Source organism: Leptosomus discolor, chromosome 1 (assembly GCF_034619465.1).
Source record: "Leptosomus discolor isolate bLepDis1 chromosome 1, bLepDis1.hap2, whole genome shotgun sequence".
NCBI lineage: Eukaryota > Metazoa > Chordata > Aves > Leptosomiformes > Leptosomidae > Leptosomus > Leptosomus discolor.
Window position 1 is genome coordinate 43413926 of NC_141391.1, and position 18495 is coordinate 43432420.

The following is an 18495-nucleotide window of genomic DNA, read 5'->3' on the forward strand; positions in this document are numbered from 1 at the left end:
GTTTTTACTGAAAAATGTAGAATGTTTTGCCCTCATTTTCTGAAAGTGATTCTTATTGTACTATATTGCAGCATATCAAATCTATCGCATTTTCTTAAATTGTTCTATTAAAAACAAGAGAAAATGTGAGAACCATTTTTAGGCAATAATTTTGAGTACTTCGCATTTATTAATTTGTAATATATTCAGTATAAGCTATGGCTTGTAATGCATTTTAATTGGATTTTAAATAAGGGTTCATTTTATCTAGGATAAGATTTTATAAACTGTACAATGAGTATTCTACCAAATTTCTACCTATCATGAAGTGTGGAATTTAAAAACTCCACAAATACTGCTCTCTGAAATCAGTAGTTTTATATATGTTCTTAGGAACACAACACAAATATTATCTAGCCTACTTTGTAAAAGAACTTTAATTACAGGAGGCATTTTGCTGGATCTGCTCCCAACAAATCTGGAAAAAAAAAGGAACCTGTGAAATCTGATGGAAACTTTGCTGCAATGACCATGATAACCGAATTTAAGACAACAGATCCTGGCAGAAGTTAGTAAAATGAATAGCGAATTACAACCCTGGACATCAGAAGTGACTCCTGATGCAAGTTAAATGCAAAAACGGAGTACATGGAAGGAGAAAGCAGGGATTAATGACCTGGAAGAAATACAGAGACATTGTCCCAACAGGCAAAAGTGGAATTAGGGAGGCCCAAAGGTCAGGTGCAGATGAAGTTAGCAAGGGATGTGATGGGAAAGAAGGGTTTCTGTAATTGCCTTGACAGCAAAAGGAAGACTACGGAAAATTTTTGTCCACTGCTCAAAAAAACCTTCTTTGGCTCAGTCTTTTTTTTTTTTTTTTTTTTTTTTATCATGGTCGGCTTTCAGGCCTCCCAGGTCCCTGTGCCTAGTGGCTGTATCTGTGGGGTATCATTCCCAATAGAGGAAGATGTACTTAGGCTGCTGTCAAGTGAATTGGACAAACACAAGTACTTGGGACCAGAAAGGATATACTGAAGGAACAATGGTTGAGGGAGCTCAACAATGTCACTGAAAGACCACTCTCTCTTATCTTTAACAGATTGTGATAATTACAGGATGTTTCTGAAGACTGGAAAAGTCAATTTCCATGTCCATCCTCAAGAAAAAAGATGCGGGTAACTACAGACTGGTTTGCCTCACTGAGAAGATGATGGAGTAAATTTGCCTAGAAGCCACATGCTGGATCACTAAAGACAGGAAAAAAATTGGAACAGGATGCCAAGAGAGGAACCTCCATAAGTGACAATATTTAACAACTAACTGGGTGTGACCCTCAATGGCCTAATCTTACCTTAGACTCGACCCTGCTTTGAGCAGGGGGAGTTGAATCAGACTCTAGAAGGTGTCTTCCAAATTAAATTATATTCTAGAATTGTAAGGGCTACAGGAAAAATAAACAGCTTGGTCTGTGCTTGTCCAGCCACATCTGACTAAAACAACATAGAATAAACACTCTTAAAACAAACATCCCAAAAAAATTCAGAACACCCTTTGCTTCATTTAACTTATTGGACAAAGTTGGTTTTGCCAGTTCTTTGAGATTTGGTCATTTGACTGCAAACCACAGAGAAGTAGAAAATCAAATGTAAAGTTGTCTGTACATTTATTAGAGAATAAAAATAAGATTTTAGCTATTATGTCATGGTCAATCTTCTTATTAAGGTATTTTTCCAGCTCCAGAAGTATTTCAATATACTGTAGAATTGTAATAACAAATATGAAATTAAATTTATTACTGAAAGATGGGCATACAAATATGAACAGCTGTCTTAAAAATAGTGGGGAAAATAAACTAAGCTAATAAAAAAAACCTTACAGTTTCCTCTGTCTTCTTCTATACAAACTATGCAGTTCACCAAAATATTCAAAATAGGCAAAAAATATGCTGGTAAAAATTGTATATTTTGTATCATCCATGTTAAATAGAGCAAATTATATCAATTGTGGAATATTTCTATGTATCTAATAAGTATTTTTTTTCTGTCAGTTTAGGAATGTAGATTCAGACTTTAAATTATTTTTTTTACCTCATCTATGATAAAAATGTGAAAGGCAAAAATAGGCCAATTAACTGTCAAGAAGGAACAACAAAATTCTCATTATTTATGAAAAAAAATCTTTTTATTTGATTTCAGTAATGTATAGGGGTGTGAAATTGAACACAAATTAGAAGGCCTTAGATTATTATGCCTCCCGTTTTCTTTTTGATGGGAGGCACCTTAAGGCAAATCTTGTAGCTCTGGAACACTGTAAATGCAGATGGACAGACAGACTGAAGTTTTAATATTATTCCCTCTGTACTTGATATACCCATAAAGGAAAGATCTTGGCAATTTAGATAAGAATTGCATCAGACCACAACTATCAGGTGTACATAAGGTGCCAGATGCACAATTCATTTAACAGGGTCAAAAAGCCTGGAACATAGGAGCTGTGTCTGTTGCCAAGTCAGTGGATAGAAATAACTGGTGACTTAGCTGACATCTGGGAAGGTGAGTATATGAAGGCAAGGGAGAAACAGGACAAAATGGCAGCTTTTGGAAGATAACAGTATAGAAACAAAGTCTTAAGAATGAAAAATGCTGAGAGAGAAGGACAAAGATTTCTATGTTTAGTACCCCTACTAATCTGAAACCAAGAAGACTCTGTTTCATGTGTCCTGTAAGCTACCTAGATCAACCAATTACTGCTACTTAAGTTACTTCCTCATTTATTACAATTATTGCGTCAATTTAAATATTTTAATGAAGGTTTCTTGGTTTTTTAGTGGTTACTTAGTTGGTTTTACTTTTTAGTATTTGAACAATTGCTTTGAATTTGTAGTCTTGCATATTGCAGCTTTTTTTAATTATTATGGGAGTTGGAATATAGAATATCCATCTTTTTTGTAAAACAGAAGAAGACTAGTCTCTGTGTCCATCCTCATTTAGGGCAGAAGGAACATTGTAAGGTCCATGTTGTCAAGATGACCTTGTAGTATTCCTCTACACTAGAAAACTAATTTATGAGTTCAGAAATACATTGGCTGTTTTGCAGTTTCCCTGATAGAGAACCATAGTCCAGCTCTGAATTTAGTACCTCAGCAGAGAAACCAGGGCACAAGCAGGGGTTTTTGTTTGGAAGCACTAAATCATAGGCTATAGCCAAGACCAAAATCTCAATGAAGAGTAACTCTTTTAAGCTCTAATTGCAATCCAAAACCAAGCATAGTTTCATATATACTGGCTGCTTTAATACCAGACAATCTCATAGCATTTTAGAAACTATAATGGCATCATAATTTTTACACTAATAATTATCATTAAAAAGTAATTAAGATATTTTTCAGTTCATTCAAAGGTACAGGTCATGGGAAGTCAGTATTCAGTATTATTCTACTATAAGTGTCTGAGAGACTCTGTATGACAGACTTATTGGAGTATCACGATCTTAAGCTAAAAATGACTCTGTTCAGTGTAGCTGTACAGCATCTCATTTCAGAAATGTCCATTCTCCTCACATACGGACAGCATCACAGCAGGGAGACATGTTTGGCACACTTATGGCAAGTTTGCTAGCTGAGTGCCACTTGAACTTTTGAAATCTATACAAAAAAAAAAAAACCACCTTCAAAGACCCAATCTTCAAATACTACCTTTTGCAGACACTTTTGTGGTGTTTAAAGCAAGAAGGAAGAAGGCAAAAGAGGCCACAGAAAACACTGTTCTAAGAAATAAGCATATGCAAAACGTTTTGTAGTATTGTAGTTTAATATCTTATGCTTATGTCCCACCTGTGTGCAGGTATCTTGCGATTCCCAGCAATCAGGATAACGTCACAGAGCTGCTGTTGCTTCAGGTAGCTCTCCATCTTTCTGAAGGTTTGCTCTGCATGGTGAACAGCCTGGTAGAATTCCTCGGAGCTACATGAATCCATGTCGCAGTGGGGTGGCAAGGGGTGACCGGCTCCTGACAGTCTGCAAAACACAAAAGAAACTCCATGTTGGTAAGATGTGACCAGGCGTCTAGACTTCATCACAGGCTTCTAGATTCTGATATAAGTAATCAATGCATCTTTCGCAGTTCTCATCACTAGAAGTACAAGATAGAAAAATCTTACTGCAATGGGAGGGACAACTAAAGTTGTAAATCTGTTAACACTGAAATATTTTTTAACATAGACATGGAAGTAATCCATTTCTTTCTTCTTTTAGAATCTAAATGGACTAAACCATGTCCAGAAGTGTTATATCAACATGGTTTTTGAACACCTCCAGGGATGGTGACTCAACCATTTCCCTGGGCAGCCTGTTCTAATGCTTGACAACCCTTTCAGTAAAGAAATTTTTCCTAATGTCCAATTTAAACCTCTCCTGGTGCAACTTGGGGACATTTCCTCTTGTCCTATCACTTTTTACTTGGGAGAAGAGACCAACCCCCACCCCACTACAACCTCCTTTCAGGAGGTTCTAGAGAGTGGTAAGGTCTCCCCTCAGCCTCCTCTTCTCCAGATTAAACAACCCCAGTTCCCTCAGCCGCTCCTCATAAGACCTGTCCTCCAGGCCCTTCACCAGCTTTGTCACCCTTCTCTGGACACACTCCAGTGCCTCAATGTCTTTCTTGTAGTGAGGGGCCCAAAACTGCACGCAGTATTTGAGGTGCATCTTCCCCAAAGTATAAGGGCACAATCACTTCCCTAAGTTACTAAAAATATAAGTATGAACAACAAACAGAAATTCAATATATTCAGGTCAAGGTTAAGCATAGAATCATAGAATGACTTACGTTGGAAAGGACCCTAGAGATCATCTAATCCAACCTACCGGCCATGGACAAGGGCACCTCTCAACTTGACTAGGTTGCTCAAGGCCTCATCTAACCTGGCCTTGAACATCTCCAGGGAGGGGGCATCCACAACCTCTCCGGACAATCTATTCCAGAGTCTCACCACCCTCATACTGAAGAACTTCATCCTAAGATCTAGTCTAAACCTACTCTCCTTCAGTTTAAAACCATTTCCTCTTGTCCTGTTGCTGGACACTCTTGTAAAAAGTCCCTCACCAGCTTTCCTGTAGGTTCCCTTCAGGTTTTGGAAGGCAGCTATAAGGTACTCCCAGAGGCTTCTCTTCTCCAGGCTGAACAATCCCAGTGCCCCCAGCGTAGCCTCATAGCAGGGATGCTCCAGCCCCTGGATCATCTTTGTGGTCCTCCTCTGGACTCGTTCCAACAGATCTATGTCCCTGTTATGGTAGGGACACCAGAACTGGATGCAGTATTTGAGGTGGGGTCTCACAAGAGCAGAGCAAAGGGGGAGAATCGCCTCTCTTGGTCTGCTGGCCACACCCCTCTTGATGCATCCCAGGATATGGTTGGCCTTCAGGGCTGCATAAGCCCATGGCTGGCTCACACTGAGCCTCTCGTCAAGCAACACCCTCAAGTCCTCTTCAGGGCTACTCTCAAGCCACTCTCTACTCAGTTTGTACTTGTGCTTTGGATTGGCCCAACCCAGATGCAGGACCTTGCACTTTGACTTAATTATGTAGCTATGTCTTCATTATTAAACTATAATTTGGCTCTTTTTTAAATCATTTTAGAGCAAATTTATTTTACAGAATTAAACAAATTCTGTTTACTTTTCTTAAACATTACCATGAACACATAAAATAATGAAATAATGGAAAAAGCAATCCTGTCTTTCCACTGATTCTAAGAGTGCCTACTCAAGTTCACTTCTTCAAATTAACATTCATTTTACACCATGTGGGAAAGAAAAATAAAGCTCTAATTGACCTAATTTGTAATGAATTTGGAATATTTCCACAATGATAAATTGCATACCTACTTTTTAACCAAAAGGCTCAGTAATACAAAGTGAATTTAGCTTCTAAAAGTAATGATATCTACAATTCAAAAAATCAGAAAAGAAAAAAAAATCAAAAGAGGAGAAAAATGTAAATATTTTTTTCATTATATAGCCATATAGTCTTAGTTCAAATTTACTCAGCCCAGTGTTTCTGGTTCAGACTTTTACAGAAAATAAAACGTGTCAGCAACTACTAGTCCTTGAGGAAACTAATGCTAATGTTTCCAAATAATTCCTGACACAGATGGTGATAACCTCTTTTTCAAATATGTAATGAGATTGTTTCAAATGAAAGCCATAAGATTTTACATATCTTGTGAATGATTTTATAATGGATCTGATTTTTTTTTTCTTCAACTAGATATATACAAAACATAATCAATAGAAGAGCAAGAGAGGACATATCAAATAATATTATTTGATATTATTATATATCCAGCATATCAAACAATATTATCAATTAATTCAAATTAATCTCATTTTATATATATTCTATTGAAAGAGAAATATCAAAAAACACATAAGAAATTTTGATTATTTATAGTAATAACACACTAGTTTCATTACATAAGGTTTGAATTCAGTAGGTACTATATTCTAAGAATGATATTAACAGACCTGTAAGATAATGCATTCTGCACTCCTTGTGCTGGAAAAATTGAAAAGTGCAAAAGATAATAATTTTTAAAACTAATCTATTAAAATTAAATACAAATATCAAATAAAAAAAACCTTCAGTATTTTAGTTCAGAAAAATAGTATTCCCTTTTGACAGATACTAGTGATTTAATTTTTAATTAGTTTTGGCCAAAAGTGTTCCACATACTCTCCTGCAGTCATTGTATGAGGGTCCACAGGTTTAAAGAGGAAAGTCTGGTGCATCTTTCTATCACAGTAATTGCTAGGCTTCACAGCATTCCTTTAAAGCAGCTGGAAGCCTACATAATTGAAGGTGGCCTGCAGATAATTTTACAGGGAACCAACTCAGTTACCTTTGTATCTCACTCCACCATCCACTCTGTGCCATATACAGGTACTAACTTAGTAGAAAGAGTTACCTTTTAAAATTAATACCCACAGTAACTTCACTTGTATAGTGTTAAATTGGGTCCTGAGAAATCATCAGCTGGTTTAAATTCATTTGTATGCTGGTAAGGTAACAATATGTGTAAGCCTGTTTATAGGAAACTGAACTGTCAAAACTTTATTAACCATTATCCCGCAAAAGAAACAGTTATGAGTAGGTGATTTAGAAAGGAACATATCCTTAATTCTGTAATAATCAATCTTGTTATATACTCAAGGACTTCATGCTAGATATCTCTTGCAAAACCCTTCTAAAAAGACAAAACAAACATGTTCATTCTATGAGTGACGTAATCTGTTTATGTGTTCTTATCCAATCTGGATTGCCAACCATGTTGATCAGAAATCCAAATTTATTTTCATATATTTGGATGATGAACAAATGCTTTCACACAAAACTAATGATGGAGCTAAGCTCATTAGTATGTGTAGTAGGTAGATATTTCAGCTTTTTTCCCTCGCTTTGATTGTAGCCCTACACACACTTTAATTTTATTGCTGAAGAATTAGAACAAGTAATTTACAACAAATAAATCAGTGCCTAATAAACAAGGTTGCTAGGGTTAAACAGACACATTTCTTCCCTTTCTCCAGGGAATTTAGAAGTGACAACAGCCATTCTGAGACATGAATATAACAGGAACGAGCAGATCTGAATGCGTCCATATTGCTTGTTAGCTCAGATAGGTCTAAGTTAGTTTACATTTAAACAGATAGGGTACTAATCCTTCCTCTTCTTGCCTATTCAAAACATGCTGCCCTTTTCAGGTAATAAAGAGAAGTACTCTGACTGAATTTATGCTAGTCCTATGAAGTTAGATTGGCTGCAAATGAGCTTAGTCTATTTTGTTCTTGAATCTCTAGACAGCGTTTGCCACAAATTTTGCCCTCTTTCCTGCTTGCCATTTATAAATGCTTTCTACCGTCAAGCTCATCAGTATATCTATCACTTGAAAAGTCATTAGGTGACTACTCAAAAGTAAGCCCCAAAGGCCCAGCACATTTTAATTATCCTGAAAACTAGCAAACAATAAGCTTAGTAGAGGACAATAAGTTAAACTTTTATTTATTTTCTAAGAAAGCCCAGATAAAAAGTCTGCTACTTGCCCTATTCAGGAGCTACCTCTTTTTCATTACAAATGCTTAGTTTGCAAAATCAATGCTTTAAATTCAGACAGCAGCTTGTTAAAGAACTTCAGCCAGCAAATACCTTTTATTTTCTACCAGTTCATGAAAGGCATATATAGGTACTTATGACCAATTAGCGTCATGAATATAACATTTTCTCTTTGCATATATTGTTTTTGTTTAGGTGCAGGCCATCTGAATCACATATGCAGCGAGAAACTTGTATTGCATTCCACAGGCACTCCAGCACCTGAAGGTTCCCTGATCTTTCAAAACCCTTTTTAGTACATGTGAACCTCAAAATCCTGTAATCAATGAACAGGACAGACTCCAGACTGTTTTTTTCCATAATCTTTCCCAGTTGGCAAGTGCAAAACCTGAACTTAGTGTGGGAATTTCAAACATTTGGAAGTTGTTCAGACTGGAATACTTATTATCTTTAAACAACTTAGTTATAGTACAGAAATAGGGAAACCAAGCCTTTCACAAGATTACAAGAATGATACTGAAGGGTGATACTACAAGATGAGAAAACTAAAAGGCTCACAAAAATTATCAACATTGCAAATAACCAATAATCTCAAATGGTTCTTTATGAAACGGCAAACCAGAGTGCATAATGCATTAAAAAAAAAAAAAAAAAAAAAAAAGGAAAAAAGAAAAAAGTTCTACCAGACTAATTTTCAGTGTTAAGAACACCATGCTGTCCTCAAAAGAGAAATTTTATAAGAGCCCAAAGGTGTTGATGAGAAAAATCAGCCTTTGAGCCTTTACAGATCTTAAAACAGTGTAAATAAGAATAAAAGCTTAACTCTGAGGATCTACAACATCTGACTCCACAATGCTTCTCTTTTCCTAGAAAAAGCACTTTGATTTGAGCAAGGGTGCTATTCTCTAATCACCTTTTACTTGCTCCTAACTTCTTTGAAAAAACAAGTAAAACAGCAGTAAAATCCCAGTAAAGCTGAGTGTACTGATTCTTCCCTCAATTTAACAACCCTCTAAGTAAGTACTTAAGGTAGCTCACCGAGAACATGAAGGCAAAGGCACTCCAGCCAAAGGTCTCCTGGGGACACCTTTAAGACCTTCAGCCTTTTTGTCCAATATTAAATTTCTTTAAGTACGTATTGGGTTTGTGTGGCGAGACAAATACAAGTTAATCCTCAGAAGATATTTTGGACAAACTAGTTACTACCCTACAGTTATGAAGATAACTAATCTGCCATCCCCTGTACCTTGTGCAGTTGTTCACTCTTATAAACAGTAAGACCATACTACTTATGCTTGATTTTTGCTCACCGACTTTACACACAAATAAGATATAACATAAACAGAGAAATGAAAAATGTTAGCTTACAGTAATGCTATCGGGGAGGTAAAGAGAAAATGCCAGAAGAAAAGGGACCTCACACATAGGTTTAGCTATCTGTATCTTTCTTCTCAGGAAATGGGAAAGTAGTTAGCAAAACTGCCACTCTAGAGGTGCAAAGGTTTGAAAACAGCAATAGCAAACATCAGTAGTTAAAACCATATCCTGAATAAGTTTCAAAAGGAAAAAAAATAAATACTTCAAAATGGAGGTGAGAAAGTTCATATGACTTGAAATTATACTGCATTTCTCTGAGTAAATAGAGGCTCAGATTTAGAAACTTTTCCATTGTGGAAATTATATTCATAGAGGTGCAGAAAACAGCAGAAACATATCACTGTATAAAGCAGAATACTTTATAGAGTACTTAGGTATTTTACATACTCAATTGAAATATATTTCTCCTGCATTCCAATGAAGCCCTGGCCTCAAATAAAGAACTCTTTAATCAGAAAATGTCATATGATTCCATTGTCACTGGAATAGCAAATTCTGCTTTTCACTTTTCAGTTATACAGGATAGATCGTGCAAATTTATCCGAAACCAGTTAAGTGTAATTTAGTGTATATTACTGGGTACATATCTAAAGTACATAGTCAAGAAACAAAATATGTCCAGTTCTTCAGTGAAAAAAATTTTTCTGCTATTTATAACTTGCAAAAGCATATAAGAAATATTCCGTGTGTAAGACTGAAAAACGTCTTCACAGAACTTGTTCTCTAAAAATTGCTTATTGAATACTTAGAAATCAATAACCTGTGGAATTGCACTTACCAAATTAAGATGGACTGTCAAAAGTCACGGCTCACATTAGTGATCACTTGCAAAAATGTGAGTTTTATAAAGACTTTCAATCATTTTCTTATAGCAACAGCAGGGCTGAAGTTGTTTGTGATCAAAAGGTATGCTTTTCACTCTGCTACCAGCAATTATATCTGCAATTAAAGGCTCTGCCCAGAATTTCAGCAGGGTGTTTTAAATTTCTGTTTATTAAAGACAAAGTTAGGGAGAAGTGCCAGATTAAAAAAAAATAATCAGAATATCAAATATGACTTTTTAGTTACACCAGTTCAGCTCAGAGATGCATCATTGCTGTCTCAGAGATTCCTTGTCTATGTAAAAAAAAAAAAAAATTCAAAAATTTAAATGGACTCTAGTGCACATTATAAACTCATTGTTCTCATTCTACAGATAAATCTGCATAATGTATAATTTACAGTGGTGTTCTCTCCTAGAACTAATTTGTGGATCAAACTAATTGTAACGTAACTCATTCTTTGGACACCATAAGGCAAAATACAGTCACTAGGTCATTTGTGTGCCTAGCAAAAATATGCATGATTCCTCTGTTGTTCTGAGTAGCTGTGTATTTAATATTATCAGCCTCAAGAAACAAAATATTAGCTACCAGCTTATTGTGTGATCTCAGACAAATTGTTCAAGCAGCCCTTCAGAAAGAAGAGACCATTGTGCTATAGTAAACTGCTTCTATAGAGAAGAAATATTTTCCTTGTTTAGCAGCTGACAGGAAAAAAAAGTAGAAGTAGGGTTAGAGAAGGAAGAGTTTAGACTGTGATTTTTCCAGGTTACTAATAAAATATACAAAGCAAAGCTTTTGTTTTGGTTCAGTGGAAAATACTCTCAGCAGGATTTTTTCTTATCTATGACCCTTCACCAGATAATTATCTAGTCTAAGCTACAAGCATAAGCCTCTCTATTGTTAGTGGTGAGAAACCAACATACATATAGATTCCACAACCTCCTGAAATACTTGGGGTTTAGTTTTCAGTCCTTTCTAAAATGTCTTATTTTTGCCTTTTTTTTTTTAAAAAAAAAAAGGTTAAACAAAACTAATTCAATTAATGAACAATTAATGAAAAATCTCATGATTTTGCAAGAAACTGCTTACTGCATTCAGTTAAATTAATAAAAAATGCTTTATCTTCCCTTCAGCCTTCCCCCATTTTTTTCCAGAATTTATTACTGTTACTAATGACAAGAGTTTGTCCTATGTCCTATGCTCTAAGAATCACTTAAACTGTTGGGAAGTTTGTTTGTTTGGTTTTTTTCAAGCATTCTGTTCAATTGATCCTTTATCTCTTCTCATTTTCTCACCTTTTCTCTTCTACAGCCTTCTAAACAATTATTTAGACTTTTCCTATTTCTTCTCCTCTTTCTCCAGAGTCCAGTGTCCAGTCTTTAAAATTATCTAAGATTTTGCTTACTCCTCACTAGAACTTCCAGTACCTGCCTACCAATATTGTGCCCTACCTCTTGACAATTTTACTTTCAGCTTCTCTTTCTAATACTTGCAGCACTCAGTAATTTAGATGCTCTCCCACTGATGAACAACTACATGGGCTCAGCACTCCAACACAGCCCTGACTGATAGTAATACAAATAGAATTCTAAAAAAATAGAATTTCCAAATAAAGATTGAGATTGAGCAGCCAGAAATATCAAAAGATTGATACTAAATTTTGGAAAAAAAATATTAAAATACCGTAAAATATTTTTTTGCAGATTATTTAAATATACGTAAACTTTTTCTTAAAATTAAGCCAAAGGGGGGGGGGGGGGTTGGGGGGGGGTTGGGATAGTGCATTTTTTTCCCCTGCTACAGACAGAAAAATGTGGCTTTGTAATGCTCTTGTTTGACAAGGTTAGAAAGTTTGATTTTGATATCATTGTTTTACATTATACCCATAAATTGTCTTAAAAGGAATATCAAAATATTTATCTTTTAAGGAAAGCTTTGTTTCAATTATATCCACTTATGAAAAAATTTATATATTACATTTTTGTGAAGATGTAATGCATAAAAGTATTCTGACATAGAAGTTACCCATTAAAAAATTACAGGTTTGTGTTACTAGTGGGGACCTTTACTTTCCCGTATATCTGTTCTGAGAGATTAAAAGAAAGGTAGCCCAGACAGAAATGGTGTCATTACTGACAGAATATCCATTTTCTATACTCCTTCCAGTCAAAAAACTTGTTAGTAACTGTTTTGCTCAAGTTATGCAAAATTTTCAAGCAAGCACGCTTTTAGTAAAAAGCAAGTTTGCAGAAGTTGTACTTCACTTAATTTTACATACGATAATTTATTTACTTTGGTCTTTTAAACTGTGTTTTGTTTTATTTTGTGTGGGTTTTTTTAACTTATGGATGTCAGATCTCATTTTGTAATTATTGTAAGTATTAATTATAAGTATTTTTAAGTGACCTAGATATAAAAAAGCTTTCAGTAATTTCCACCTATATACATAATGTCAGTTAGAAGGTTAATGATTTTGCTTCAAATGAGATGCCATTCAAAAAAAAAAAAAAAAAAGACACAACATAGTAATAAAACTACTGAAAAAAAATTGTACCATTACAATGAAATTTTATCAGATAATACATAAAAAATGTCAAACCACTCAGTTAAGTACAGACTGCAAAGTCACTTCAAGAGGCATAACTGTGACAGGGTAAGAGTAAAGCAAGAAAGGTCTGCTGGCCTGAGAGCCTTTGCAATGGCAAAAGGCAGAAAGAGACCACGCACACTGCGCAGTACAACAGTAAAACATTTTGTACTGGTTTTATTTTTCCTAGAAAATCCAAAATCTCCAAATCACGACTACCAAATAATAGATAACAGAAAATAAATGTGATTTCTTTTTTCTGGCAGCTGAGTTGCCTCACATGATCTAAGATACTATTTTCTCCGCGTTCTGCAGAATCTCCATCAATCAAAGCAAGATACTATCTTTTTCTTTTTTTTTTTTATTTTAAATCTACTTTATTCATTTTCATAGGTAAGAAAAAAAAACAAACATGTGTTTCTTTTCTAAATCTATACATTTCTTTTTAAGGTGTCTTTGAAACATAACTAAAATCTCTTACTTTTTCTTCTCATCTTGTTAAAATATAACAATTTATTGCAGTGTATCACAGTGAAAAATTCTTTCATACTTAAAATCAGTCTCATTATCCTTTCTGAAACTCATTTCAACATAAAGATGATCCTTTTATAATCCCTATTTCAAGTTCCCATATGCTTCCTAAAATCCAGAGAAAACTTTTGAAGGAGATCTGATTTTTTAAGATTCATCATCCCAGCCACACCAGGCACTTGACAGCTATCATACTAATGGTACCACCACAAACCATTGTCATGAGTTAACAGCCTTCATACTTCCTTGACAAATTACACTTCTTTTTCATATCTTTGACCTATTTGCCTCTAAACAGTCTTGCTATGCAAAACCAAAGAAAAGATGCTGACTAGCTGCTGGACTGCTGTCTCCCACGCACAGCTAATAATGCATCCACTGCTTTTTCAGCTTTGCATGCCCACATAGAGGGAGCAGTTTGTTCCAGCTGTTCTTGGAAAGCCAATGATTAACTTCAGTGAACATACAGTCCTCCTGGCTACACACAGACATATTTTAGTGACTTGGAAACTTACTGGTATATTTTCTACATTCACACTGCGAACACAGCTTTTTGTCATATCAGATCTTGCTGTCTGAATTTATTTTTTATATCTTGGAGGATATGGGAAACAGAGAGCTTGCAAGTATGAAGCCCTGCAAGCAGATGCTAGGTACATATAAATCTACACAATGAATCAGCCTCCTCAAGGGAGGCAAGCTATTCTTCTTGAAAACAGAAACCAGGAAAGATGTCACAGGAGACCTCAATTTTTAAATACTTATGCCATGGGAGAACAACCGAGAAGCACAACCACCTTTCCTTAAGTTACTGTCAGTAGTTCTTCTCTACCTCTAGCTCAAACTCAGGGGAGCCTCCTTCATTAAAGTATGACCCAGCTGCTCTGCTTTCCTTCCCTCTTTTACTGTTGGAGAAGTAGACAAAATTCCTACTGCAAGGAATTGTCTTAGCCTCAGACCCGGAGTAAGGTTACTACTTCTTTACATAGGCATTCTTTCCTCTTCCCTCTCCAAACCACCAAAATCATTGCTGTCATCATAAAACTTTTTTAATATTGTGGTTAAATATCTTCTAGCTTGTATGATTCCACATTTCTACCAACCAAAAGTTGAATGAAAAAGATTATTATGACTCGGAAATTCAAAACTGCAGTTTTAACCTAACCTCTATTTCCCTGCAAAAGCTGAAGTCAACCCATTTCTACAATGTAACACAAAAATTATATACTTTCTGCATTGTTTGTGACATACATGTACTTTTCTGTAGTTTATTTTTAATCTTTTGTTTCATAATAATAATCTACATGCATTCCATTAAAACAGATTCTCCACTTTCTTTGATCGTATCCGTTAATGAATGTAGGCAAATAGCAAAAGTTCATGAGGTAGCTGTTCATAGCAGACAAAGCCACCAGCAAAGTTTAAGTTGGATGAGAAAGAATTTTGTGTCTGCTGTGGGAGTTATTACCTGGGAAGTCTGAGACAAGGGTAAAGACTGTTGTAAAGGAGGCTAATGTTACTGGCCTGAGTAGTTAAATGTGACAGGTTGGAGACGTATTTTCTGTCTTCTTGCAGATGTGAAGTGCTCATGATGACCACTCATTCCTCTGGCTGAGAAGCAGCAATAAGCAGACAGGTGCAGGAAGAAAACCAAAAAGCAGATGCCATAGTGGAAACGAGAGAGAGGCTATTCCTTTTCCTTTCTTAATAACAAGGAATTTATGACAAAGTATTGCATACCACCATGCACTATCAGCTGAGCAGCGCGAGCAAAGACACAGACTCCACACTCTCACAAAGCACAAACTTTCACAGCTTCCTTGATTGTCCAGTTGTTACGAGAGCTTATTCCAGGTGATGATATGCACTGAGCCTTTTTGAATTACTTAAGTGGTCAAACATAATACACCAAAATATTTCTTCTGTATATTTAAAGTAAGTCCGTTATCCTCCAATGCCACCTTTCACCAGGTGGCAAATGCCAAGCGTGTTAGCACATTATAACTTGGCTATAAAAAATGGACTGAGTTGGAGCCTGAAGATAAGCGTGAATGGCTATTGTTATGTGCGGTCTGTCTTAATACCCTTTGTAGATGGGAGAAAATTGTGAGCAGCTGGAAAGAACAACCTTCCAGATCTATAAAGAGACTCAAATCTTGTCCCTGGCACAGATGTGCTTCTCACAAATTAAAATAAGCTTCTGGTGAGGCTAGCTACAATTGAAAGTATATGTTTTTAGGAACTGATATTTTCATGGATGATAAAAACTATTTCACAGAGAAAAAACAGCAGTATTAAAATTATTGGGGATGGGTTAACTTTTGTTCATTTAATAAATGAGAAATTCTGCTAAGCATTTCAGAGTAATTTTTAAAACCTGATCTTTATTCACTGATTCTGTTTTTTTATTATTCAGATTTATTTAGCCATAGATTATATTCAGATTTTCACTAGGTATGATTTTAAGCCAAGTAAGTGAATAGAGAGAATACAAAAGAATACCAAAGTGAAAGGCTAAAAATTAAGATACTAACTGTCTTTGATAATAGGACCTTAATATTTACCGGTCACACAAAGTAAAGCTCACTGACAGTTTCATTATTTCAAATTATAAAAATACTATGATAAATGCAACTGTATTATATTGACTTGATTTCTGATTTGTTTACTTTCCTATACTATACAGATACATGATAAAAACATAGAACTGTGGAATTCTCAACTCACTTTAACTTAGGCAGAGCAATTACAGAGGATGGCTTCAGACTTAAGTATAACAAGGAGCTGACATCAGTGTGGTGGGTTGACCTTGGCCAAAATGCCAGGTGCCCACCAAAGCCACTCTATCACTCCCCCTCCTTAACTGGACAGGAAAGAGGAGAGGAAAAAAATAACAACAGGCTTGTAGGGTTGAGATAAGGACAGGGAGATCACTCAACATTTACCGTCATGGGCAAAACAGACTCGATTAAAGGAAAATGTAATTTATTACCAATTAACTCAGAGAGGAGTAATGAGAAATAAAACCAAATCTTAAAGCACCTTCCCCCCACCCCTCCCTCATTTCCCAGGCTTAACTTTGATCCTGATTTTCCTCCCTCCTCCCCCCCAGCGGCACAGAGGGGAAAACAGGGAATGGAGGTTAGGGTCAGCTCATCACACTGTTGTTTTCTGCTGCTTCTTCCTCCTCAGGGGGAGGATTCCTCACACGTTTCCCCTGCTCCAATGGGGGGTCCCCCCCATGGGAGAAAGTCCTCCATGACTTCTCCAGTGTGAGTCTTCCCATGGGTTCAGTTGTCCATGAACTGCTCCAGCGTGGGTCTCCTCCATGGTGTGCAGTCCTTCAGGAACCAACAGCTCCAGCGTGAGCTCCCCTCACGGGGTCACTAGCAGCAAACCTGCTCCAGCATGGGCTTCTCTCTCTCCATGGGCCACAGGTCCTGACAGGAGTCTGCTCTGGTGCAGGCTTCCCACGGGATCACAGCTTCCTTCAGGTATCCACCTACTCCGGCATAGGGGCCCTCCACGGGGTGTAGGCAGTCATCTGCTCCACCACCCATGGGCTGCAGGGGGACAGCCTGCCTCACCATGGTCTTCACCACGGGCCAGAAGGGAATCGCTGCTCCGGTGCCTGGAGCATCTCCTCCCTCCCCTTCTTCACTGACCTTGGTGTCTGCAGAATGCTTCTCTCACATATTCTCACTCCTCTCACTTGCAGCAATTACTGCTGCGCAACAACTTTGTTACTCTCTCAAATACGTTATCACAGAGGCGAAAAACGCTGTTGCTGATTGGCTCAGCCTTGGCCAGCAGTGAGTCTGTCTTAAAGCCAGCTGTCATTGGCTATATCCGACATAGGGGAAACTTCTAGCAACTTCATACAGAAGCCAACCCTGTAACCCCCTCCCCCCGCTACCAAAACCTTGCCACGCAGACCCGTTACAATCAGATAGTATTTTAATGACGCACATAAAATAACCTGTGGTGTTATCACCGCCCATCATTTATGCACATCCACACAAAATGAGATGTTTACAAATACAGTCACTGAAGACTGCACATTCAGAAACTGCTGAAGCAAACACAACAGAAAAGACTCCTGTAATACACCACGGAGAGAAAGCTCCCATATCTCTCATGTGGCCTGTAAATCTGTTAGCTGCTGCTAAGAGATCAGTGGTGTGTAATTCTCCAACAATTGCCTCTTCATAAACTTCATAAAAGCAGTGCCAGTGCCACTGACATAGCAGCCCTCTTCTACGTTAATCCCATAACTACTGCAGGAATAATGCAACTTCAGAGCAGTGCTGGATTTCTCATGGGATGGCTATCAGAGAGAAGGGTGAGAAAAAAGAAAGAGAAAAAAAAAGACAAGGAAGAGAAGAGGTACAGGGCATGCTTCATGTTATGTGACAGGAGGAAGGCTTTTCCAGCTCAGCCCTGGTCAATCCCTTTATAGCTGCTTTTACTTCCTTCCTTGCAACAGTGCTGTATTTTCTGAATGGATGGCTTGCGTTATAGCTAAGAGAAATGCTAGTGTTATGTGTTAACCTTGTCATGACAAATGGCCATACTATATGGATAAACTAAGTAAATTAGCTGACACATTTCCTTATTCAGAGTGTGGGCACAAATACACACAAGGATGCAGATCTTTCTTTTATTAATAAACATTTTCTTCCAGCATTTAATTTATGTAAACAGAAATTATATATGTGAATGACGGTAACAACATACAAAAAAAGGACAAGCAAGTATTTTATTACTATTGCATTTAGCATACATTTCAATAAAATTTCAGTGTGTTACCGTATTATGCACCAATATCCCACAACATAGGTAGCATGCCAGAGCTTAAAACACCGTGTGGAAATCATGCCAAAAACCATGGGAAGCTGAATCTTTTAAAATCCCATCTTAAAAATGTGATTCGCTTAAGTACTGCACTTGGTGAGGTAGGAGGTCATAACATGCATGCATGCATACCAACATCCCCCCCCTCCCCCCCCTTCAGTGTGCTGTATAATGCTTCAATACATGTCCTGTTGCAAGACAAGCATTTTGGGAGCTTGCACAACATTCAGTAGCAAGCA

General features: G+C 36.8%; 1 protein-coding gene across 2 annotated transcripts in view; it reads right to left on the bottom strand.

The window, feature by feature from the left end:
- KLHL1 (kelch like family member 1) overlaps window positions 1-18495 on the bottom strand; it is a 258932-nt gene that overhangs the window by 183565 nt on the left and 56872 nt on the right. The window contains exon 2 of one of the 2 annotated variants that reach the window (XM_086481988.1): window positions 3812-3994. The exons of the other annotated variant lie outside the window; for it this stretch is intronic. Coding sequence (XP_086338114.1) covers window positions 3812-3994 — 183 coding nt within the window. The remainder of the gene's footprint in view (window positions 1-3811; window positions 3995-18495) is intronic. 2 annotated transcript variants of the gene reach the window in all.